Source organism: Mytilus californianus, unplaced genomic scaffold (assembly GCF_021869535.1).
Source record: "Mytilus californianus isolate M0D057914Y unplaced genomic scaffold, xbMytCali1.0.p SCAF_8, whole genome shotgun sequence".
NCBI classification, from domain to species: domain Eukaryota; kingdom Metazoa; phylum Mollusca; class Bivalvia; order Mytilida; family Mytilidae; genus Mytilus; species Mytilus californianus.
In genome coordinates this window covers 34,652,130-34,678,087 of record NW_026262734.1, presented here as the reverse complement: position 1 = coordinate 34,678,087, position 25,958 = coordinate 34,652,130, and the positions used below count along the sequence as shown (strand labels likewise).

At 32.5% G+C, this 25,958-nt stretch overlaps 1 protein-coding gene across 1 annotated transcript; it reads left to right on the top strand.

The window, feature by feature from the left end:
* Positions 1-1,721: 1,721 nt before the first annotated feature.
* LOC127711905 (uncharacterized) lies at positions 1,722-5,450 on the top strand. Its single transcript, XM_052218061.1, has 2 exons — positions 1,722-1,806; positions 2,021-5,450. The coding sequence occupies exon 2, from the start codon at positions 2,023-2,025 to the stop codon at positions 4,312-4,314; it is 2,292 nt and encodes a 763-aa protein (XP_052074021.1). The 5' UTR covers positions 1,722-1,806; positions 2,021-2,022; the 3' UTR covers positions 4,315-5,450.
* The last annotated feature ends 20,508 nt before the right edge of the window (positions 5,451-25,958 follow it).

Below are 25,958 nucleotides of genomic sequence, written 5' to 3'. Positions count from 1 at the left end.
AAACAACACCTTGTAGATTGAATGTGACCAATGTGATTCTTGAATTTGTCTTCAACAGGAACGACATTCAAACCAATCATTTGAAAGCCAATGATATATGGCTATTTCTATTAACGTTTACTTAAATAAGAGAGGGGCAATCGATACCAAAGGGACATCAAAACTCACAAGTCGAAAATAAACTGACAACGTCATGACTAAAAAAAGAAAACGACCAACAGACAAACAATAGTACACAAAACACAACATATAAAACTAAAGACTGAGCAACACAAACCCCACCAAAAACTGGGGGTGATCTCAGGTGCTCCGGAAGGTTAAGCAGATCCTGCTCCACATGTGGCACCCGTCGTGTGTTGCTCATGTTAGTACAAACCAGGTAATAAGTCTAATTCGGTAGGTCACATTCAGGAAAAGGGAACGGGGTTGTAGTTACGACATTAGGAACATATCCGCTATCATCTGTGAAACGGATATTCCGTAACGGTCAACCAAATTCGTGATGGCGTCCGTAAAATTTACGAAGGGATGATTTCAACTTCACCACTTGGAACTCTTGGTTTAATAGCTTCCTTGTGAGCAGCAACCCTCTATCAAAGAAATCATGATAGGCAATACAAGCCCTGGAGTATCGTATCAACTGGGAGATATATACTCCGTGTGCAAGCGCTGCTGGAATGTTGCTACATAAAAATGGAAAGTTCACAATTGGGAAGCTGAAATCATCTCTTTTGTCATAAAGTTTTGTTTTCAACCGACCCTCATTGTCAATTTCTAGATGTAAGTCAATATCTGATACAACCAATTAAGACACAAAATATCCCTCTGTTGATTCTCGACTTATTTCAAACCGTATCTGAGTATGGCTATCGTTTATTACTGAAGCAATTCACACTGCCAATAACAATTAGAGGATATCGAAACAATTGTCCTGAATGGGGAACCAGTTCATAGAAAACCAAAACACAAAGAACAAAACCTCAAAACAAATAAGAAAGATGCATGGGCAACAAACATAAAATAACAGTCATAAAACATGTAATGTGTGATGATCATTTAGACAATATGACATCCATTCAAAAACGAGAGTTATATTGGATGGCATATCAACAATCATGATAATATAGTCGTATGCATTTTAATGATTTCCTTCCGTTGACACCAAGTAGAAGCCAGTTTGTGAGTGAATTGAAATGTGATATATGAAAGTTGTTATAATTGCCATAATCAACATCATCGTACATCCGGATCATAGTTAATCTCAATCGGCCTCATAAAACAGGACTGTCATATTTGTTTTCGTAAATTGTTTTGTTATAAATTAGGTTTGTTTTCTCAATTGAATTTTTCATGTCGGGGCCTTTTATAGCAGACTATACGGTATGGGTTTTTCTCATTGTTGAAGGCCGTACGGTTGCCTTTTATAAAAAAATTGCTTACAAACACTTTGTTTGAACATTGGTGGATAGTTTACAATGAAATGTTTTTCATATAATTTTGCATTTAATCGTGTAAATGTTTCCTGAATGCGTGACATGCAAATAGGTCCCTGGTTACCACCGACTATGTAATGAGTTGACTTTATTTATATCATTATGCATTATTATGATATTATGATAAAAGTTTTTTTTAAATAACCTTTGTGAATGTACTAGTGGATAAACCAATTATCTACGCTATGTACACAACTATTTTAACATTTAATTTAAACATTCAACATGTTCAAACCATATTAAGATTGAACAAGGCGGAAGAAATAAATTACATCAAAACGGATGTTTACGTAGACAAATTCATATATATTTGGTAAGATATACATTTAATGTTAGAAAACAAATATTGCTTTATGCTCTTTGTGAGTCCATTTAATGGAAATAAAACATCTTCTTCTTCTATACTGAAACGATATAAAACTGTTTTAACGTATTAAACCTTTATAAAGGCACACAACTTTTCGATTTCGCACATTAAGTTGTAATATACATTTGAATAAGAAATGAATGTTTCATTTGTTTTTCAGTTATGAATTTTACGGAATTTCATCTGTCAGCTATTTTGAAAGCATGTGGTACATCCTTGCCTTTGGTGAACTTAAGACAGAATGAAGCAAACTATGCTAACAAAATAGGGAACATTATTGACAATTTTCGAAATGAATCTCAGGCTATAATTGTTGGAAGCACCGCTGAAGGGTTAGGGACAGCAATTGATCGACAATATAAACACCTGTCTTCAAGTGACACAGATATTATCTTGATTTCCTCTGACTTTAAGGTTTATGAACATATAAATGAAAAGGATATCGTGGAATCGTCTTATCCAACACTTAATCACGTTCTACGACTACCAGACAAAACATGTCCTGGGTATGCAAAGCTAGCTGTCTCACAAATTCGCAGCGATCTACAAGATTGTTGTCATCACAAGGGTCGCACAAAGTTCTTAAAAAATACTTTGAAAGAAAAAAGTCTCGAATTTAAAAAGCACTGCCCAAACAATTTAACTATTCATGGTCCAGCGGTCAATACGGAATTGTTTCCCCGAGATATCGCGTCATTCTTTCGACAGGCAGGTAGTACGACACCTATTAATGTTGCAGATTTCGAAAGAGAGAGTGACTATGGAATAGAGGATACAGATTTCGTTTTTTGCCTTAAAGGCGACAAATGGCCATCAGAGGCTTCCGAGTGGACGAAAAGGAAAAGGACTTACAATTGGCCGACTGAAGAACTATTTGACAATATAATCAAATCAGGCTATTTCCTTGCTGGAGTTGGAAGTAAAGAATCTGAAGAGAGTGAAATTCAATGGAGAGTATCCTTTAACAGTGCCGAACAGTTACTAATTGAGTCTTTCAACGAAACACAAATTCACTGCATTATGCTTTTGAAATTATTGAAGACAAGTCAGCTTTCAAAAGTAGCTGGGAAAAACATAACATCATATACAATGAAAACTATTATGTTTTGGATTCTGGAAGAAACATCTGATAAGTTTTGGCAACCATCAAATCTATTGTGTTGTGTTTGCTTTTGCATGTCAAAACTAAAAAGTTTTGTTGAAAAAGGGTTTCTCCCCAACTACTTTATCAGGGAACGAAATCAGTTCATCTCGACTGAATTTTCGGATGACATACAAACCAGAACCAGACAATGCCTGGAGAGTTTTCTTGAAGACCCCAAAGCTGGCATCGGTGTAATTTTGTCAACATACAAAATGTACGAAAACACTGCACTTCCCGTTTTGGATGCAATCAGTCAGGAAATTTTCATTGAAGAATGGCTTCGAATAAGAATATCGATGGCACAACAGTATCACGCTACTAGTGTGCATTCATTCTGGAAACTATATGACGTATATAATACAAAAAAAAGTTTATCCCGATGTAAAGACGCCATGCAGAGATTGACAACAGTCATGTATGCACAGCCTTTTATCAAGCTTTTGCAAAATTGCATGGGCGTTCTGGAATATATCCGTCTGAAGGAAAAGAAGCTAACAGTTGAAGACACAACTGACACTACTGAACGAAGTCAGTATCTAAAATACATGAAGATGAGTCTTGTAGGAGACCGTACACATACCAGCCTTCGTATTGCTACGTGCTACCTAGATGATGGGGTAAAAGAAGAGTGCCTCAATATCATACGGACTGTAACAGACCACCCGGATAATCATTTATTAATGCAAAACTACAGTCAGTACGTTAAACAAACATTAAACAACACTATTAAAGCGTTTGAAAACATCTCACCTAACTACAAAGTTCATGAAATAGCCATGTACAACAGAATCATAAACAAAGACCTTATTGACCAAGATCCATACAAAACAATTGAAGAATTCGAACAATTGAAGGAAGAGGGTCATGTTGTTTGCGGATACAACGCATTTATACTTGTTTGGGAGCGGTGTTGGTTCGACGTTACATTTATGCCTGCAGAATTACCAGTTTTACCGAAACCAGCGGCACTGGAGTTGTGCATTGACAATAGCCAGAAGAAAATAAGTTTTCACCCACTCCTTTATGGACTACTTCTTGAATTTATTTGGCATGTGAATAATTGTTCCAAGAATGAGGAAAAGGAAAAGGTTCTAGAAAAAATGAAAAACTGCGTTTCCAGGATATCAGGTGCAGAACAGTCTAGAGGAATTAATTTTATGATATATTGTTGTTCGATACAAAATGATCATTGCTTAGCCTCTAGATACTTGATTCAATCGTTCAAACTCAGCCCTGTCGAACAAAACGTAGCATATCTGTATATCAAGTATATCATCAATCTTTTGAGAAAAGCCTATGTTCATCCTTGACCATGACATTTTTTTCTAAACAAGGCAAAACTGTTGTATAATCTCATGAATTTTTAACTTAAAGATAGCTATAATAGTTTTCTAAGTAAAGTTGGTTTTTTAACATTTCAGTTTACACTGGAAAAATGCGTTTAATGTTGAAAATGAATAATATTAATATTAATATTAATATATATGCTATTTATACTTTTGGTTAATATAATTAACAATCTGCAAAGTATATGATGACGAAAATCCGGTCTGTTTTTTCTGTGAGATGTGTTTCTGCTTTGTATCGATCTGATGAATTAAGCCTTTTCAACTGGCGTTTATAATTTGTTCTCATGTTGTACTGTTACATAACTTCACCTGCATATGGGATATATATTTCCTTATTCGGTATTCAAGAGCTTGCAGCTGCTACTCAGACATTGTGAAACGTCACCAGTGTCTGAGCTAAAAGTTGATGAACCAGGGGTATATCAAAGAACGCCTCATCCTTTTTCTAAAACAGTTCTTCGGAAGGTACCAAGACCTTGTTGATAAATATTCCGTATCAACTTCACAAAAAAATACTCAATGGTTTTGAACTATAGATTCTGGGTACTGACGTTGTTTATCATCTTAATAGCGTGTAATAGTATTCTTTTATTTGTTTTTATGAATATTACTTTTACTGTTTGATATGTTTTTGGAGATATCCATTTGACGTGACTCTGTACTTTCCGTCATTGTTTTATTGTTCTTTGGTACAATTTTTGTATTCTTGATTTTCATTTTTTGCTAATGTGCTTTGTATATATATATATATATATATATATATATATATGCATTTTTTTTATTTCATTATAACATATAACGTCGCTCTGTATTTATACATCCCGTCATTGTGCAATGGTAAATTTTTGTATTCTTATCTTTCCTTTTTTTTGTTTTACAAATATGCTTTGTATATATGCCTTTTTGTGTTTCTTTGTTACATATTCATTTGTTTTTATAGTGATTAAGATTATACCACAGTGGTAACTGATTTCCCCCCTATTTTACAGTTTCGTATAAATTTATACACCTGATATTTTTGTTAGTTTAGAAATACATAAGGTGGTTTTTAAACGCATTAAACTATTTCCTTCTAATTCATAAAAGTATTTGAACTTTGTTATCTTTTGCATATCTTTTTTTTTTTAAGTTTACTCCAATCTGTATTATAAAAAAATGTGAGTTGGTAGTTTGAAAGACCGTCCAGTGTTACATTTGTAATTAGGTCTTTCCACTTTTCTGTGGAAAGACCTATTGGTTTTCTTCTGATTATTAATTTTTCCTTCTTCCGCCACATTTTTTCTTACGGTGTTTGTGGTTTCGCAAGATGTCGCGTATATTTTTTGTACAAGTAAATGATACTAAATTGTTAGTTGCGACATGTCGTAACACACACATTTTGGTTTAAAGGGTACGCTAACATTAACTTAGAGTTTCATCCCATCTTGTATTTGAAAATACGCGTATGGAGATATAACTCATTAACCATATATAATTAAGACCTAGGGTCTTTTGATTTGAAATGTTTGGTTTATGACGTTGAAATTGAGCACAAGGTCATAGGTAAATTTGACATTCTAGATTTAGACCTTTGCTTTTACCTCATATGTATACATGATAAAGCCATGAGACTTGTGCATTATGTTACAACCCATTTTACTTTGGAAAAGCCAACAGGAAGTGACCTTGTGTAAACCAGAAGTAGCTTCTTTTTGTACTTATTTAATATTAAAGTATATAGAACCATATATTTGTGGAACCAGTGTCAAGTAAACATTCAAATAATACCGAAAGTAATATTTTCAAACCGGAAGTAACAAATTATCTCCCTTATTTAAAAAAAATTGTATAGTAACCATATATTTTTGGAATCAGCGTACAATTAGCTATCATTTGTCGCTGGAAATGGCATTCTAAACCGAGTTTTAATATTTTTCATATCAAAATATATCTTTACGGGTGGAAAGACCTTCAATTGTTCTCTAAACAATTGGTTTTTAATTTTATTTTATTTGATTAAATACTGTTATGATAACAATAAATGCTTTAAATTCTCAAGGTCATCTATGGTATAAAAGTAGGACAGTCACTAATTGTATGTCGTATATCTATAGGGGTTTACATTTCATTTAAAACTACAGACTTTAAGTCGATTAAATAGGTAGGTAAAGTTATAATACATTTAAAATACGAAACCTTACATGAACTAGCTATATATGCAAACTTATCTTAATAAGAAAATATGTTCCAATATACTATAAGAAGAGTTTTTATTGATTATACCAGAAATAAAGCTACCGGATTTTTTCAAATATAAAACCATAACCTTCATTTCTTTAACCAACACCAAGCATGTAAGCAAGCAAGGAGTATTAGGACATTGACCCTCGTAGAGGTGTCATAATTCTACGTGTTCTATACAAATCTCCCGAGTGATCATTTTCATTGTCCTCATATAAAATTTTCCTGATGATCATACAATAACACGGAACTTTGTATTGTAAGAAAAGGCAACAGTAGTATACCGCTGTTCAATAGTCATAAATCGATTAAGCGATCAAATTTAAGTGATGAACAACTAAGGGAATTGTTAAGAAAAGACATTGAAATTCCCAAGTCCTAAAAAGGAACTTCAAAATATGTCGTCTGGTCTCACTAATGTTTCTGTCCTTTCATGAAATTTAGTGTCGATTTTAATAGTTTCTTTATCTAATCTATGCTCTGAGCAAATCCATCTGCGGTTGAGTTGCAACTTAAAAAAGTTGTAAACTATATATCTTCCTACCAAACTCGGCCGCATGAAGTCTGTATTATTTCATTGAGGGCTCATTCTGCAAAGGTGCTACATTTTTTGTACTGATGCTCTCTCAAGTTTAAGTATTATAGTGTCGATTGCGTCATGCGATCTAGTTCTCGGAAGTGTTTTAAAACGAAAACGATTACTGATTAGACTTCATGGATAACGTTACATTCCTTATAAAATTTATTCAGCAAATGTTTCTAAAAATAAACAGACTCGATGCAGCTTTTTATCTATTGATGAACTGCATGCAACGGGGCTCTTATGATTAAAAAAAACCTTTTTGGTGTACAAGTAAGATCCACGTCAACTCGTATGTCTACAATTCGTTCTTCTTCCACCTCGTATCAAATTTGAGTTAACAAGGTAAGTCACTACTTGTATGACACAACAAACTACAGCAACAGAGTTGTTCAGAAAAACAACTGATATCGACAGTACATTACATGCCAGAAAAATCGTATTTTAAACGACGATGTGTTTGTGTCTTTATCCTCCTTGTCATATGTTATTGGTAAAGGGTGCATTCGCTTGGTTTGTAATCATACAAAGTAGACGACGCCTAGCTAATCGTCGTATCTGCTCTTGTTCCTTTTGGAGATTGTTTTGTGATTTTCTCAGTTTTTTTTTAAATTTTACCATTATTTGTATGTTCTGAAATTATTCATTAGAGTTGAACATCGGTAGTCTACTAGTGCCCCTTGTCTAATTTACCTAAACTTTCCTATAAAAGTAGAAAATTCTGCAAATTTATCGTGTCATGGTGATCTTATCTCAAATGAAAATTAATTTATTTATTTTAGTCATGGATTTGAAGACTATTTCAGAGCAGTTGTCATCTGTACTGAATGCATGTGGTATAGTATTACCTTTGGTGAACCTTCGACAGAAAACTATAAAGAAAAGAAAAGACTGTTGGAAGCTCTGCGGAAGGATTGGATTTGACCTCTAGTGACATAGATTTTATCTCAGTTGTTGAATGCAAGGTTTGGGATCATTTAAGCGAAGCAGAAAATTTCAAATCTTCTGCTCGTATCTTTAAAAATTTAAGAATACCTGACCTAGCGTACCCAGGGTATTCAAAGTTATCTGTTTCAAAATGCGGCGAAGGTTTGATTGATTATTTGGTTCTTCATGGTTGAAATCATTGCTTAAAAAATACTAGTAACGTAAAGACACTTTCAAAACATCAGAAAGATTACCCAGAAGAAGTAAGCATTCACGGACCAGCACTCAATACTCGTTATTATCCACCAAAAGATACGTATTCTTTACTTCGTGAAGCCGGAAATGCTACTGAAATTAATATTTCGATTAGTGTCGGTGACATAAATACAGATTTTGTTGCCTGCTTAAGAGGCGAACAGTGGCCTGTTGAGGCCTCCGAGTGAAAGACAAGGAGAAGGTCTGCAAAGTGGTCATCACAACACTTATTCGATGATATCATCAAATCGGGATTTACCTTGCTGGAGTTTGAAGTAAAGAATCAAAAGACAATGAAATTCGATGGAGAGTATCCTTTAACAAAGCTGAGCAGTTAATAGTTGAGTCATTAAATGAAACTCAAATTCACTGTATTATTATTTTAAAATTTTTCAGGGTTAGGTTGCTTTCTGATATAACTGGAAATAATATTACCTCATATACAACAAAAACTGTAATGTTTTGGTGTCTTGAAGAAAAATCTGAGAAGCTTTTGCAATCATCAGATTTGATCTTTTGTGTTTGCTTTTGCATTTAAAAACTGAAATCGTTTGTGAAGAAAAGGTTTCTTCCGAATTATTTCATCAGAAAACAAAATCAGTTCATTTTAAGCGAATTAACCCGTAATATTCAAATCAAAATAGTACAATGCCTAGATAGTTTTTTAACAGACCCGACAGCTAGCATAAGCTTAATTTTACCAACATACAAAATGTATCAAAACACTCCTCGTCTTGTATTGAATAGAATTAGTCAAGAAAGGTTCATCGAAAACTGGCTGCAATTAAGAGTATTCATAACTCAACAATACCACGCACCTGGTGGGCGTGCATTTTGGAAATTATATGATGGTTATAAAATAAACAAAATCCTACTACGATGTCATGAGGTACTTGAAAAATTGATAACAGTCAGTTATGCTCAACCGTTTGTCAAGATTTTGCAAAATTGCATGGGCGTTCTTCAATATGTTCTTCTAATGAAAGACAAGCAAATATGTGCTTGTTCATCGAACAAAGTATACAAATTTCATAGAATTGAGTTTTGAAGGAGAAGTTACTAACACTTATCTGCGTATTGCTACATGTTACCTAGACGATGGTGTTACAGAAGATTGCCTCAAACTAATACGGACGGTAACTAACAAAAATAACCTTGTTAAGGTAAACTATAAACAGCACGTGATACAAACGTTAAACTGCGCCATTGGAGGTTTTCAAAACATGGAACCTATATGCAAAGATAAGGAAATTGAAATGTACAAACGAATCATAAGCAAAGACTTGATTGATCAAGATCCGTACAGAACAATTGAAGAATTTGAACTTATGAAGAAAAAAGGATATGATGTTGGTGGGTACAACGTATTCAATCTTATTTGGAAGCAGTTTTGGTTTAATGTTACTTTTATGCCAGTAGAACTACCAGTTTTACCAAAACCAGCGGCTTTGGAGTTGTGTAATGACAATAGCCAGAAAAAATATGTTTTCACCCACTCCTTTATGGACTCCTTCTTGAATTTCTTTGGCATGTGAAGAATGTTTCAATCAACGGGGACAAAAACGAGGTTATAGAGAAAATGAAAAAATGCATTTCAGTAATGCCAGATAAACAACAGCTTCAAAAGTGTAGAGGACTTAACTTTATAACATATTGTTGTTGTTTACAGAAAGACTATTACGCAGCTTCTAGATACCTAATTTTATCATTCAAACTAAACCCCGTCAAACAAAACGTGGCATATCTGTATATAAAGTACATAATTAATCTATTTCTACAAAATTCAAATTATGTATAGAAACATAGAAAACGAACACCTTGTTTGACTCCAAGTTGTATTTTCGATTAGATGATAGAAATTTCTCCTGATTTAGATATGAATGTCTACAATTCTAAGTTTAAACAAAGAAGAAATATACGTTGTTTTGGTCACCGTGCATATCAAGAAGAAAAAACACATTTGCTTAGGATTTACATGGATAGGAGAGGCCTCATATCCCAAACGAATATCAAACTCATAAGTCGAAACATACTGACTATTCCATGGCAATAAACGTTAAGACAAACAACGATACACATAACTCAACAAATAATTCTAAAAACTGAGCAACACAAACCTTACCAAAACAACGAGGGTGATCCAAGGAGTTCCAGAAGTGCTAGTAACAATCATTGTTGATAATGATAATGAGAAAATTATAGCAGATTTTTGAGTGTTTGTGTTATATTTATTCACGACTTCTGTATTCGGGGAAATTTATAGAACTGATCGTTTTGATATCAGCCGAGGAAAATTCAAAACGGAAAGTCCCTTATCAATGAAATTACTCGCAGACCACTCCCGGTTTTGGTAGGTTTGTGTTGCTCAGTCTTTATTTTTCTATGTTTTTTTTTTATATTGTTGTTTGCCTTTTGGTCGTTTTTCGTTTTTTGTCATGACGTAGTCAATTTGTTTTCGACTTATGAGTTTGAATATTCCTTTGACGTTTTTGCATCTCATTTTAGTATTTCGGTACAAGTATGAAAATACAGATTTTGTTTTAATGTTATATTTTATAAAATTATGGACATCATTTCAGATTAAAAAGTAAAATAACAAAAATACCGAACTCAAATGGAAATTCAAAACGGAACGTCCTCTATATTATGGCAAAATCAAAAGCTCAAACACATTTAACAACTTAGTCTCAGATTAAGGCATGCAAATCTGTCATGCGGGAAAACTTTTGTATAACGTGGAGAACCAAATATTTTATATTTTTACACACAGAACCGAACTGCAACCACAATGAAAATTTGTGGTATGGTAACTATGTATCCACCAGAGACATAATGGATAAGGATTTAAAAACCAATTGGTCAGCATAGAGACTTTAACAGTTAAAAAAACCCATACCGTATACTGAGCTTTAAAAAGCACCGACATGACAAAATGTGAAATAAACCCTATAATTTAGTTGAAAGTCGACAGTTTTTACAGATGCTGCATACAGAAGATATCACATAGTCGTAATTTTTTGGTTGATTTTTTCGTCTTTGACACCAAGCTAATGATGTTAGATAAAACTTTGCGAATGTATTGAACTGCGACATTTATTGTTTTAATCAAAATAATCAGCACCGGTATTCACCAGAATATACATTTGTAGTTAACCCTAAGTTGGTTTTATAACAAAACAACTATTTCCTACTTTATATTTTGAATATTTATATTTTATAATTTGAGTGAAATCACGAAAATATTTTATATATACGCGTCAGCCCGTACGGGCCCATGGAAACCACTAACTATCAACAGATCGACTTAATTTATATCTGCACGCATAATTATAATAACAATCATATTCATTGTTAAGTAAACATATCTCATATTCAAAATGATAAAGGTCCTTTGTGCATTTTTTAGTAGGATAACAAATTTTTCTATATATAAATAACGGTATGCACACAAAGAGTGTAATAACTTCATACCAAACAAAGATTGAACTGGAGGTAGGAAGTAATTAATAACATAAAACGGATGTTTAAAGAAACACATTCATGTAATTTGGTTAAACTAAAATGTAAAATCTCCAAACATGAGAAAAAGTCATTTTTAATTACTAAGACCTAATAAAGGGACAAACAATTATTAAAGTTTTTTTAATATTACCATTTCCCTTGATTATATAAACAGTTGGTAATTTCTATGTCATTTGGTCTCTTATGGAGAGTTGTCTCATAGATAATCATACCACATATTCTTATGTATATTATATTTTTTCAGTTATTGATTTATCAGATTTACATTTGTTATTTGCATTGAATGAATGCCGTATTTCATTGCCTTTGGTGAACCTACGACAAAATGAAGCAAACTATGCTAACAAGATTGGGAATATTATTGACACTCTAGGAAATGAACCCCAGGAAATGATTGTTGGGAGCACAGCTGAAGATTTGTGTATGGTAGTTGATCAACAATACAAACATTTATCCTCGAGTGACACCGATATTATCATGATTGTCTATACGTTTTAGGTTTTTGAGCATATAAGTGAAGTAGAGAATGACAATGAATGATAAGGGTTCCTATCCAGAGAATCAAGTTTTGCGACTTCCAGAAAATGAAAACCCAGGATATTCAAAGATAGGTGTTTTACAAATCAACGAAGGTTTAAGAGAATGTTTGGATTTTCAAGGTCGTAAAGCTTTCTTAAAAATACTGTGAAAGAAAGAATGACCGAATTCAAAAAGCATTTTCTAAAAGATTTCAGCATTCATGGTCCAGCAGTCAATACTGATTTGAAACCCCAAAACATTGCGTCATTCTTTCGAAAAGCCAGTAGCACGACACCAATTAATATTGCTGATTTTGAAATAGACAGTGAATATGGAATAGAAGATACAGATTTTGTTTTCTGCCTTCGAGGCAAAAAATGGCCAGTTGAGGCTCTCGGATGGACAACAAGAAAGAGGTCTTCTAACTTGCTTACTACAGAATTATTTGACAATATACTGAAGTCGGGCTATTTTCTGTCTGGAGTTGGAAGTAAAGAATCGAAGGAGAGTGAACTCCAATGGATAGTATCTTTTAACAGAGCCGAACAGTTGATAATTGAGTCTTTCAATGAAACACAGATTCATCGCATCATGCTCTAAAAATTGTTGAAATTAAGTACGCTTTCAAAAGTAGCTGGGAAAAAAATTGCATCATACACAATGAAAATTGTAATGTTTTGGTGTCTGGAAGACAAATCTGAGAAGCTTTGGCAATCATCAAATTTGATCTTTTGTGTTTGCTTTTGCATTTCAAAACTGAAATAATTGGTGGGGAAAAGGTTTCTTTCGAATTATTACATCAGAAAACGAAATCAGTTCATTTTAAGCGAAATAACCCGTAATATTCAAATCAAAATAGTACAATGCCTAGATAATTTTCTAAAAGACCCGACAGATAGCATAAGCTTATTTTTACCAACATACAAAATGTATCAAAACACTCCACGTCTTGTATTGGATAGAATTAGTCAAGGAAGGTTCATCGAAAACTGGCTGCGATTAAGAGTATTCATAGCTCAACAGTACCACGCTCCTGGTGGACGTGAATTTTGGAAATTATATGATGGTTTTAAAATAAACAAAATCCTACTACGATGTCATGATGTACTTGAAAAATTGAAAACAGTCAATTATGCACAACCGTTTGTCAAGATTTTGCAAAATTGCATGGGCGTTCTTCAATATATTCTTCTAAAGAAAGACAAGCAAACATCTGCTTACACGAAATATTCTGCTAATCGAATAAAGTATACTCATTTCATGGAATTGAGTTTTGCAGAAGAGGTTACAAACACTAATCTGCGTATTGCTACATGTTACTTAGACGATGATGTTACAGACGATTGCCTTAAATTGAAACGGACTGTAACTGGCCAAACTAACCTTATTAAGGTAAACTATGAACAGCACGTGATACAAACGTTAAACCGCACCATTGAAGGTTTTCAAAACATGGTACCTATATGCAAGGATAAGGAAATTGAAATGTACAATTGAATTATAAGAAAAGACTTGACTGATCAAGATCCGTACAAACCAATTGAAGAATTTGAAATAATGGAGAAAACAGGAAATTGTGTTGGTGGGTACAACGTATTCAATCTTATTTAGAAACAGTTTTGGTTTAATGTTACTTTTATGCCAGCAGAACTACCAGTTTTACCGAAACCAGCGGCATTGGAATTGTGCATTGACAATAGCCAGAAGAAAATAAGTTTTCACCCATTCCTGTATGGATTACTTCTTGAATATCTTTTGCATGTGAGGAATAGTTCAATCAACGTGTACAAAGACAAGGTTGTAGAGAAAATGAAAAAAATGCATTTCAGTTATGCCAGATGAACAACAGCATCAAAAGTGTACAGGACTTAACTTTGTAACATATTGTTGTTGTTTATAGAAAGACTATTCAACAGCTTCTAGATACCTAATTTTATCATTCAAACTAAACCCAGTAAAACAAAACGTGGCATATCTGTATATCAAGTACAAAATAATCTATTTCTAGTGATATAGTGAAATTGTGAACATGATATTTGTTTTGAAAATGAGGAAAACCTGTTGCAAACAAAGCCTTTTAAAATAGCAATAAGCGATTTTTTTATATTAAGTTTTATTATTGTTTGCTTTAAGGGATGATATCTTTGTTAAGTGTTTTTTTCATATATAACTACTCTAGACATTGAGGAAGTTTTGGGGTATAAAATGACAAGGATAAATGTTTCCTAAACTGTGCGCAACTGCTACCTGTACCTCCAAGAAATAGGAAGAGGAGAATAGAGAGATTACTTTGATTGTACAAAATTTAAATTATGTACTGAAACATAGAAAACGAACACCGTGGTAGTTTTGATTAGATGATAGAAATTTCTCCTGTTTTAGATATGAATTTCTACGATTGTAAGTTGGAACAAAGAAGAACATATATAATTACGTTGTGTTGGTGACCGTACATATCAAGAAGATAAAAACACATTTCTTTAGGATTTACATGGATAAAAGAGGCCTCATATCCCAAACGGATATAAAACTCATAAGTCTAAACATACCGACTATACTATGGCAAAAAACGAAAACCAACGTTAAGACAAATAACGGCACACATAACACAACATATAATCTGAGCAACACAAACCTTACTAAAAAACATAGGGTTATCCAAAGAGTTTCGGAAGTGCTAGTAACAATCATTGTTGTATAGTTTATCTGCAAGAGTAGTCATACTGATGTCAGATACGGTAACTCTTGTGACAATTGCCTGTCACATTTCGAATTTTAAACCACATCTTCTCCTACGTCAATAATATATAACACAGAAATCAACAATTCCTATACTGTGACACAATTTAAAGAACTGATGAGCGCAAAATCCCTTATATATAAAAGTCTAAATATTTCCGAACATCGGAGAACATAAGCCGGGTTTTTATTATGCAATGCAACCAGCACTTTCCAATAAAAAATGTCGTATACAAGGTCGAGCCTCTGCCATCGTTTTGACATTAATCTGACTACTCGTGGAGTTGACAACTGTTATCTTATACAAAACGGACATAACAAAACTGTACATATTCATATTAACTATTATTGATACCAACTCAAAGGGAAATTCAAAACGGAAAGTTTCTATATAAAATGGCAAAAAAACGTTTATACACATCTAACGAATGGAAAACAACTTAATTTTGGATTAAGGCATGCAAATCTGTCATACATAGCCCTGATTTCATAACATATTGTATATACGTTAAATCCTTTTCGATTATATTAGATCTTCAACGTTTCTTGTAAGTTTTGGATTTTCAAATAAAGTGACGATAGATATCAGTGAGTGGACATAAATTGTCGAAATTGGCATATGGTGCAATGCAATGGATGCTGTTTATGGTATTAAATATAGAAAAATACATGACAAAATCCGTATTGCATGGTGTATCACCACGAGGAACCAATATCAGTCCCGAGGGCCGAAGCATGCGATACGGATTTTGACATGTATTTTTCTGTTTATCATATATGTTAATAGAATCAGATTCATGTGACATCATTTTTTAAATCGTCAAAAATATATAGCAAGATAAGAAAACTATGATTGTCCTGTATTTTTCCAACTGACTCTTTTTTGTTATACACTAAAAAAAAGTCTCCCTTATTGCTTTATATGATCTCATATCCCTTTCATGAGAGTCATAACAAAATTCGGGATCGTTCTTACTGGACGAGACATCCACAGTGACATTGTAATGTCACCTATAATCTTATAACATGCTCAATATCGGGCTATGAAACTGGCAAATAACTTATATTTTAAGACCATGTATAAAAATGCATTCACTAACGATACTGTCAGCTGTTCTCTCCTGTAGAATACAACACACCTTCTCAAAATTTGTTGTTAAAATTAACCATTATAATATAATCTGAGCTCATTTGTATACATAAATGTTGACAACAATGTTAACAAGTATCATCTATTCAAAGATTTTTAACAGACGGAGAGAATCCTATATTCCTATACGTACTAGTATACAGGCCTATATATATATATGAACTCTACATATTCGACAGGGTTGCAATTTTGCTGTACCAAATATGTGAATACTTCGAAAACTACAATTTCTTTAGTACATGACCCATTTTCTCTTACACGTATATTTTTCAGAAATTTTAACTAAATGAGGTTACATTTCATATCTTGCCAGGAAATACAGCAAATGGACGTCATAAGTCAAATTTTGACGTCATTCTATAAATGACGTCACGCTAGGTATGCGATACGAGTTTAGCTATGCGTACGGGGTATGCGATACGGGGTATGCGATATAGGGTAGGTGATAAAGACTGGAAAAAAAGAATCTTTATTAGATATACAAAATAGCTGTATGTTGTTCTAAATATATTATAAAAATATATATCTTTAATTTTTGAATGCATTGCGTCATCAACTTGGTCATCCTCGTGAATTTAGGTTCTTAAGTGAGAATGAAGAATGATAGACAACCTTTCAGAAACTAATAGTATTAAGTGTTATAAAATAAATGTGTCAAAGATGCACTAGCTTTATTCCTATGAGAAGTGTGTGCAATCATAACTCAAACAAAAAAGAATAAAGTACACGCCATGGGACAGCAACTTAACGACACAATGATGAAATTATGTAAAAATATTACAGATACCTTTTTAAACAGTTTTAAACAATAAACAACATTGAACAAATATGCCTGTATCTTACCATTCCTTTTTCACTGCGCAATATTCAATTTTTTCCTGTCCATTTTAACTTAATCAGTGGTTGTCAGATGCACGAAGACAATATTTGAAATACATGCAACTAAGTATTGCATGTGACCGTAGACATACCAGTGTTCGTATTGCTACGTATTACCTAGATGATGTGGTAAAGGAAGACTGCCTCAGTATTATACGCACAATAACTGATGACCAAGATAAACATCCTTTTATGCAAAACTGCCAGTACGTAAAAGAAACACTTAACCGCACTATTAACGCGTTTGGAAACATATCACCTTTCTACAAAGTAGAATAATAAAACATGTATAAGCCATTTGCAACAGAATTATAAACGAAGACCTGATTGATCAAGATCCACACATAACAATTGAAGAATTTGAACAATAAATTGAGAAAGAGGGGCATGTTGTTGGCGGATACAATGCATTTATACTTTTTTGAGAACGCTGTTGGTTTGATGTTATATTTTTGCCTGCAACTCAAAAACCTGCAGCATTGAAGCTGCGCGTTGACAATAGCCAGAAGAAAATAATTTTCCACCCATTCCTTTATGAACTACTTCTTGAGTTTCTTTTGCATGAGAAAAATGGTTCAACGAACGAGAAAAGAGAAAAAGGTTTTAGAAAAAAGGAAAACCTGCGTTTCAATGATACCAGATGAACAACAGTCCAAAAGACTTAATTTTATTACATATTGTTGTTCGATACAAGATTGCTCAGCCTTTAGATACTTGATTCAATCATTCGATCTCAACCCTGTCAAACAAAACGTTGCATATCTGTATATCCAGTATGTTATCAATCTTTTGCGAAAGCTTTTGTCCAACCGTGCCAATGACATTTTGTTGAAATGAAGTAAACTTGTTATTTCAGATATCATTAATCATATTCGTATTTTTTTTCCCTTTGATCAAAACTATTGACTTGTAACGTGGGTTGCATACATTAACAATTACTACTACTTCTCAAGTCCAAGACATCCACCCTGTTGATCATTTTCATTTACTAGTAAGTACAAAGTCGTTAATAAGTCTCATCTAAAAAAAAAAAGTTTAGTATACAAAACCTTCTTCCTAAAATCCTTGCAAGAAAACAACAATCATATTTGTTTAATAATATCTCAAATATTTCGTTTCAAGTATATCATAATTGTTTGGAATGTGACTGCTTTAGATTCATTACGAATCGCACATATTATGTATCAATTCTTGTGTTTTCGAAATAAATTATGGTTGAAGACGTGAAACCATTTTGACAAGCACTTTTTGTTTCTGTCTTCTACCACAGTTTAACAACGGATTTGTTTTCACAGACAGGAGTTTTATTGTAACTTATTGCTTGGAAGGTCAGAAACCAGATCTCACACCACCTTTTCTTAATTTGTCACATTTCTAGATATCCCGAGTGATAGATGTGATATCGCATGAACTGGAAACAGTAGTTATATAACTGTTACATCTGTCATAGTAATAGTAATTCAATTTCTGATAACACTTCTACGTATGACTTTAAAGTAACAGTGAAGTAATCAGTATCTACTAGTTTGTGAGTATTCGTGGATATGAGAAGATGCAACTGATATAACGTTCGTAAAATTCTAAATTTTGATTTGTGACGGCATTTAGATGCTTTCATAATGTTCTATTAAGTAAGTGCTAAGCATATTGTATAGACAACTGCTGATTTTTAAAGCCTCAATTTGTGTTTTGTCTTCTCGTACTAGATTTTCCTTATGTATTGAAATTACAACCCCACGTAAGCATGTTATCGCTGGATCCAACAATAATTTTTATTCAAACCGGGATCTTTGTATATAAATTATCTTGCCCAAATGGAATTTAATTTGTTCTTTTTATTCATTAGTATACTGTTGGTATCCTTTTATTTTGGGTGTTTATCTTTTGAAATACTTTTGTTATTACAATTTAAGTTTGAAGAAAGGAACGCATTCACAGCTCTGATTTCTTGGGAGAGTCTTAACATTTAGTATTATATTGTTTTATCACCTCTCCAACAAACAGTAGTCTTTGAGTGACACGAAACGTACATTTGTACGTAACTCTAAAAACATGAGGCATAAGGCATAATATGATTAAAGATTTTTGTATTGTTTGAAAAGGGTACTGGCCGTTAAAGAGAGGCGAAAGATACCAAATGGATATTCATACTCATAAGTTGAAAACAATTTAACAATGTCATGGCAAAAAAACCCTCAAAGAAACAACTGTAAACAAAACACAACATAGAAAACTAAAGACGGAACAACACGTACCGAGCAAGAACCGGTATTATCTCATGTGCTCTAGAAGGTTGAGCGAAAACGACACGTCTTGTGTGTTTTACTCTTCTAAAACGCCGATAATTTTTATCACGTGATTAGGCATCACAACACAGCTGATTAGTCTATGACTCTTATTTAACCCTCAGACATCACCGAATCAATAAACCATCGGTGAGGTAAATGTTCTAACCCTGGAACTTGATAACCGGCTATGAACATTTGAAATAAAATCACTTTTTAAATAACAAAGAATAAACGAAAAGTTACCAGTCTAAAAAACAAAGACATTGAAAAAGAAATCACAAAGAACATCACATATTATACTTAAAAAAACAACAGAGGAAATCTAAAATTATCTTTTAGAAACTTTTTGTTATAGCAATTTAAGTTTGAAGTAGAGAACGCATTAACAGCTCTGATTTCTTGTAAGACTTTCTCTTAACATTTAGAATTATTTTGTTTAATCACCTCTCCTACAAACAATTTTTTTCAAATATTTAAACACAATCATCACTGTAGAGACATTTACTGTATGAATGGAAAATTATCACACCAAAGGTTTTGAAATCACAAATGATAACGTTTCGTTACGATAGTCCATCACACAATATAAAAAAGGGACGCAACCCTTATAAAAGTTGCTAATGTCTTATTTATCTAAGCTTGGTTTGTACTTTTAATGAAAAAAACTAATTAATCAATGCGAATAGATAAAAATGAACAAGTCTAGTGAGAAGTAAAAATAATCATTTTATTAACCTATTATCGTTTTGCATATCTCATTTGACATTTTGTAAATGATGAAAGAGCTTGTTTTCATTTTGTCAATTTTACAAAAAGTGGTTTCGTCTCAATTTAAAAAAAAAAACACCACAATGATGTTAATGAAACTGACATACATTGGCGTTCACACATGTTCACAAACGGCAGATGATTGTACCGTTTTTGACATTTATCACGGCTAATGCACTTTCATTGGAGTGTTGCATGTCATGTATTAAAAAAAAACTGCTGCCATTAGAGGAACCGGAACTGCTAATATTTTGGAATTTCGTATTCACTACCTTCAATTCAGGTTTTGTAAAAAAAAGTAGCTGTAGGTTGATCATGTTAATTGACGATGAGACAAGTTGATTTGGATTTAGAAAAATTTTAGTTTCGTGCATCACTGAAGAGTTATTGATTGTCGAAATGCTCAGCTGGTGCAGAAATATTGTATTGTTTATGTCATAAAAACCACTGGGTCGGTGCCTCTGCTGGTAAACTGATAGTTCCGAGGAGGTTTTGCCAGCCCAGTAGCCAGTACTTCGGTAATGGCATGAAAATACGGGTTTCGTGTTATTAAAAGTTGCTGTCATAAAATTTTTGAAACTTTTGAAATTAAGTAATGTATCTCCCTCATGCAAAGCTCTGATTCCTTGCCAGCTTTGGCTATACCTTTTTATCCTTTTGGTTTATAGCTCCTCATCTTTTTAATAAGCTTTAGATTTTCAATTATTTTGGCCTCGGAAATCACTGAAGGGACATTAGTTGTCGAACTGCGCATCTGGTGCAGAAACATTGGTACCGTATGTTATTGAACTATCCACCACAGTCTGAAATGCAAGTATTTGAACACCTGCATGTCGCCATACAGTCTTCAACAATGAGCCTAACTCGAACAATCCAAACATAATGAAATATCAGGTCATGAATGAATGACATAATGAGGAAAATTTCAAAATTGGAATACACGTAAATCCGTAGTGGCCCTCTTCTTTCATCTTTCCATCGACATCCCATGATAAAATAGGGCAAAATTAAATGTCAAACATTGAAAATAAAAACAGCAGTAGTGTCATTACTTGACAAAGGTGAATAGCAAAATTATGTTAGACTAACCTGATCTGACCGATGCCATTAAAATTATATTGGATAACGAACGTATTACAAGCGTTTATTTACTTATTTTGAAATTGGGAAATAAAATTGATGCATTCTTATAAAGAATTCCACCACACTATTTCACCACACCGATGTTGCTTTTTATTGTCAAAAATTACCATTTGTAAATCTTGAACCCTAATTTGAATTTTGCATTTTGTTCTTTAATTTTTCCAAAAGTTTTATTTTCTAAAAATACTCGGTTACTTTCATTGTATTTTTTTAAATTTCATTTTAAGATGATGAAAATATGTTTAAACAGAGTGTTAGCAAGATTTGATATATTGACAAATATGGTTTATCTTTATAACATTTGTAGGCACATTTTGAATAAATATTATTTGTTTAAAATCAAAGTATCATGACTGTGAGTCAGCGAAGTTTGTAAGGGACCTTTTTGTTTTATTGAAATCTTATATCTATATATTTTTAAATGTAGTTAAAATACAAGGTTTAGGTAATAAATCCTCAATTGAAATGTTTGTTAAAATGTATTTATTTTATGAAGCATTCATGTCGCTTCTTGTACACTCATTGTGACTACTATGACATCAGACTACCCGCCATCTTCCTTGAATTTGTTTATTATTTGACGGAAACAGACCACAACAATAAAAATACAGAAGGCAAGAAGTGTCGAAACGATACTAGCCAATATAACATTATGCTGACTTAGTGAGTATTGATTAAATACATTATTCCTTTGTTATAAATTGTCGTTTCCCTACTTTTTATAGCTTTTTTAAGCTTTTTATAACTAATTAAAATAATCGTTAGTCTTTCTGTTCAGTAAGCGTACTTAAAGTAATGTAACAAAAGATTTTATTGAATGTTATGTTTGTTTCTTCTGTGAATGTTACCTCTGATGTCAAATGACATAGCTTAAAACGTTACGGGATACAAAAAGGTCATTCCCTTAGGTAGTGACTATCTTCACAAATCAACACTCATTAGAAATTGACATATCCAATAGAACACAGACATTCTTATTACTGATGATGCTTAATTTGGTATTGATCATTGTTCAAAGAAATATTTTATTATAGAAGAAATCAAGATGGTTTACTGAATACTAAACCTGAGTTTAGTTTGATTCATTCCTTTTGCATAAAAAGACGTAGCAAGATTGTAGATAGCTCAACCTCAGACAGAATATTCATATAAAATACAATCGTTATATACTTTTAACAGTGAAAGTATTTGTCGATTTAGGGGCCATATGTCATTTCTCATAAGACATTTTTTTCTAAACAAAAGATTATAATGCACGCAAGATATATGCACATCTTATGAACACATGAGCATGTTCTAATAAATAACTCTTTAATCGAAAGTTGAAAATTTGTTTATTTTATTGAAATTGATTCAGCGTTGAGGAACGACAACCTTTTGCTACTGATACACATGTGTATTGCATATCATTTCACCTTCAACGTTTGAAAGAAAATGTACTTTTTATCGTTACTCGTATAGGAAGCTAAATATTACGTATTTTTCAACCTTTGAAAGAACATCTAATGTTCTACATAAATATAAACAATGTTTTCTCCAAATTTTTATTTTATATAGCTTGTATAACACGCTAGAATGTCATTATTGTATTTAAAATTGACCGCGAAGGAAAATGATTGCTTTTCGTTTGATGACTGCTGTGCTGTTTGTGTTAAAGATACGCATTTGATTTCAGGTAGTCGGTAACGGTAGTCTGTTCCTCAATTTCCCTGCCCATATCGTAAACTTTATGATGGGTTATATCGCAGCTGAGACATTTTCATTTGTGTGGTTAAATTTTCTGGGCATTATCATAGAACATAAGGGCAAGATGCAAGTTTTGTGTATTATTTTGAAAACCGTTATAGATAGACATCATCAGATTAGGACACAAATGATCAGAATGATAAGCTCTTCAAATTGTCCATTTACGCCAAAACTGTCAGACGACTTCTGATAGGAGTTATTTCCCATAAAATGATAAATTTTCCCTTTTATTTTATTTTTGAAAAATTGTCTTGAAAACAATAATAGATAAGGAGAAACTTTAAATCGCAGAAATGATAAGCAAAACAAGTTCCACAATAAGTTTACATGGTCGACTCCTTATTAGATATATTGCTCTTTGATGAGGAGTTGACCATTTTTTGCGTTTTTGCTTTATATCTTAAAAAATTATAATAGATAGATTGAAACTGAAATAAGCAAAATGATCAGAAAGACAAGATCTAAAATAAAGACAATATGGAGGATATAGTCAGACATCTCCTCATTGTACTTATGCCCTTTAAGACAATTTTCACCATTTGTAGGCGTTTTTCCTGATATGATAAAAAATATAGTTCATGGATAAGAGATTAAGGTCAGGTGTTCCCTTAGTAATGCAAAGTGTCACAAGTAAAAGAAAGTAATGCAAAGTAGTTAAATACAAGTAATGCAAAGTAGTTAAATACAAGTAATCTAATCATATAACCCAAGTTATACAGAGAATAATGCATAATTGAATTATTTTTCAAATCTAAATCTGTTTGATTTTATACAATATTTGAACACAGCTTATCAAAGTCTGAAAAAAGCTGGATTCTGATTGCTTGAAATAAGTTATTAAATACTAGCTATTTAGAACTGGAATATAATCATTTTTGAAAATATGTGTCTGTATCGTAAGACCCACCTAATTAATGTGTTATGAAATAGAAAATTGCTGTCAATTGACAAATGCAACTATTAAATACCATGATATTAAAATGAATTAAATATATGCAAATAATTAATTGAAAGTAATTATCTTAACTGATTTAAAGTAGATTCAAATTGATGTTTCTCACAATTACAAAGCTTGTAAAATTCACTTACATTATATGTAATTAAAACAGGAAGATATATTAAAGTAGTTATATATTAATTGCATATGCTTACTACTTCCTATTTTAAAGCATGCCTTTATTAATCTATCTATATTGGTAATCTCCTATCTATATTTAAAAACAATAGTAGGCATCAATTATTATGTAAACTGGGTCAAATACCAATTAGTAAATTACATGATATTTTCAAGGAGTATGACACCATCTCTTTCTTCAGCCCACTGTTTGAATATTCTGGTAAAATTACAGCTTTTTGCCACTATAGGCTGTTCCTGCGTATCGACAAACTTGAAGATCATAACCGGCACTTTCTGAAAATTAAATATATTAGCAAAGGTATTGATTTTATCAACTTATCTAGTATATTCAATGATTCTACCGTTATTTTTGGTTTTTCACGGGAAACTCCACACTAAAATTTACGACAAAAGGGACGATTTTTCGTTCCCTATTATTAATTTTCCCTTTAAGGATGGTGATTTTCTTTTGGCATCATCTTACGGTGTTTATAATTCACAACTCGTTCGCTATGCCCGTGTCTGTTGTGACGTTTTTTTTATTTTAACGAACGTAATCTATGTATTACTGGTAAATTATTAAGCCAGGGATTTCGGTACCACAAATTACTTAAAACCTTTACTAAATTCTTCCGTATATATAAAGATTTGGTTTTGAAGATTGGTTATACCTGTAGAAAACATATTTCAAACGGGATAGCACATCCTCATTTTTACGGAAATGTTGTTAACCGTGCCCGGAAATTTAGAAACGATCCTGGTAAACTTATCGATCCTTTAAATAAACTTATTCTAAAAGGTTACTAATTCAACATTGTAATTAGATCATTGAATATTGTTTTTATTGGTATTAATATTGAATTTGTTATCAGTAAATTAAAAACAAACTTTTTATTATTGTTATATGCATATACACATTAATGGATCTACAATCTGTCGATACCTGTATCTTGGCATTGCACAAGGTCATGTTTTTCTCTGACTGTTTATGACGTCTTTACACTAAATCCATTTGATGTTGGATGTGTAAGTAATAGTAAAAGTTCAATGATAAGTTAATATTGATATTAAAAGACCTCCGCACAAAAATGGATGTTCAGATCCCCGAGCCCGAAGGGCGAGGGGATTTGAACAGCCCTTTTTGTGAGGAGGTCTTTTAATGTCAATATTAACTTAATTATTGACTTTTTACTGACTTACAAACCGTCAAAAACATAAGAAAAGTACACAAAAAGCACTCACAGAAACCTAATTCCCCTTAATTGGACGAGTCTTAATATGTTCACCTTAAATGATAGTTAAACAGTACTCAGACTGATATATACAATTAACAGTTACCAAATTGCAACGGAAACGGACCGATTAAATGGCAGTACATCATTCAATTATCCATTTATTTAATTTGTTTAGCATTAAAATAACACCAAATGATAGTTTTACAAAATTAGGGGGTAAATTTATATTTTTGAATCCAACTTTTCAAAATAACGATTTCTTATTTAATAAATGAGGCATTCAAAACCCTATATATACCTCATTTATAACTGACCAATGCATATTCTGCACAACAACTTCTTGTTATGTAATATATTTGATGCTTTTAATCTGTCAGTAATCATGAAACAGACCAGACCTAAGAAAACAGTAAGTAAAGTCTTCAATCAATTAGCTTTTTAAACAGCTCGTTTCAGAACTTTTAATCGAACAGACCTAGATGCATAAGGTCCTTCACAATATTCATTCGGTAAATGT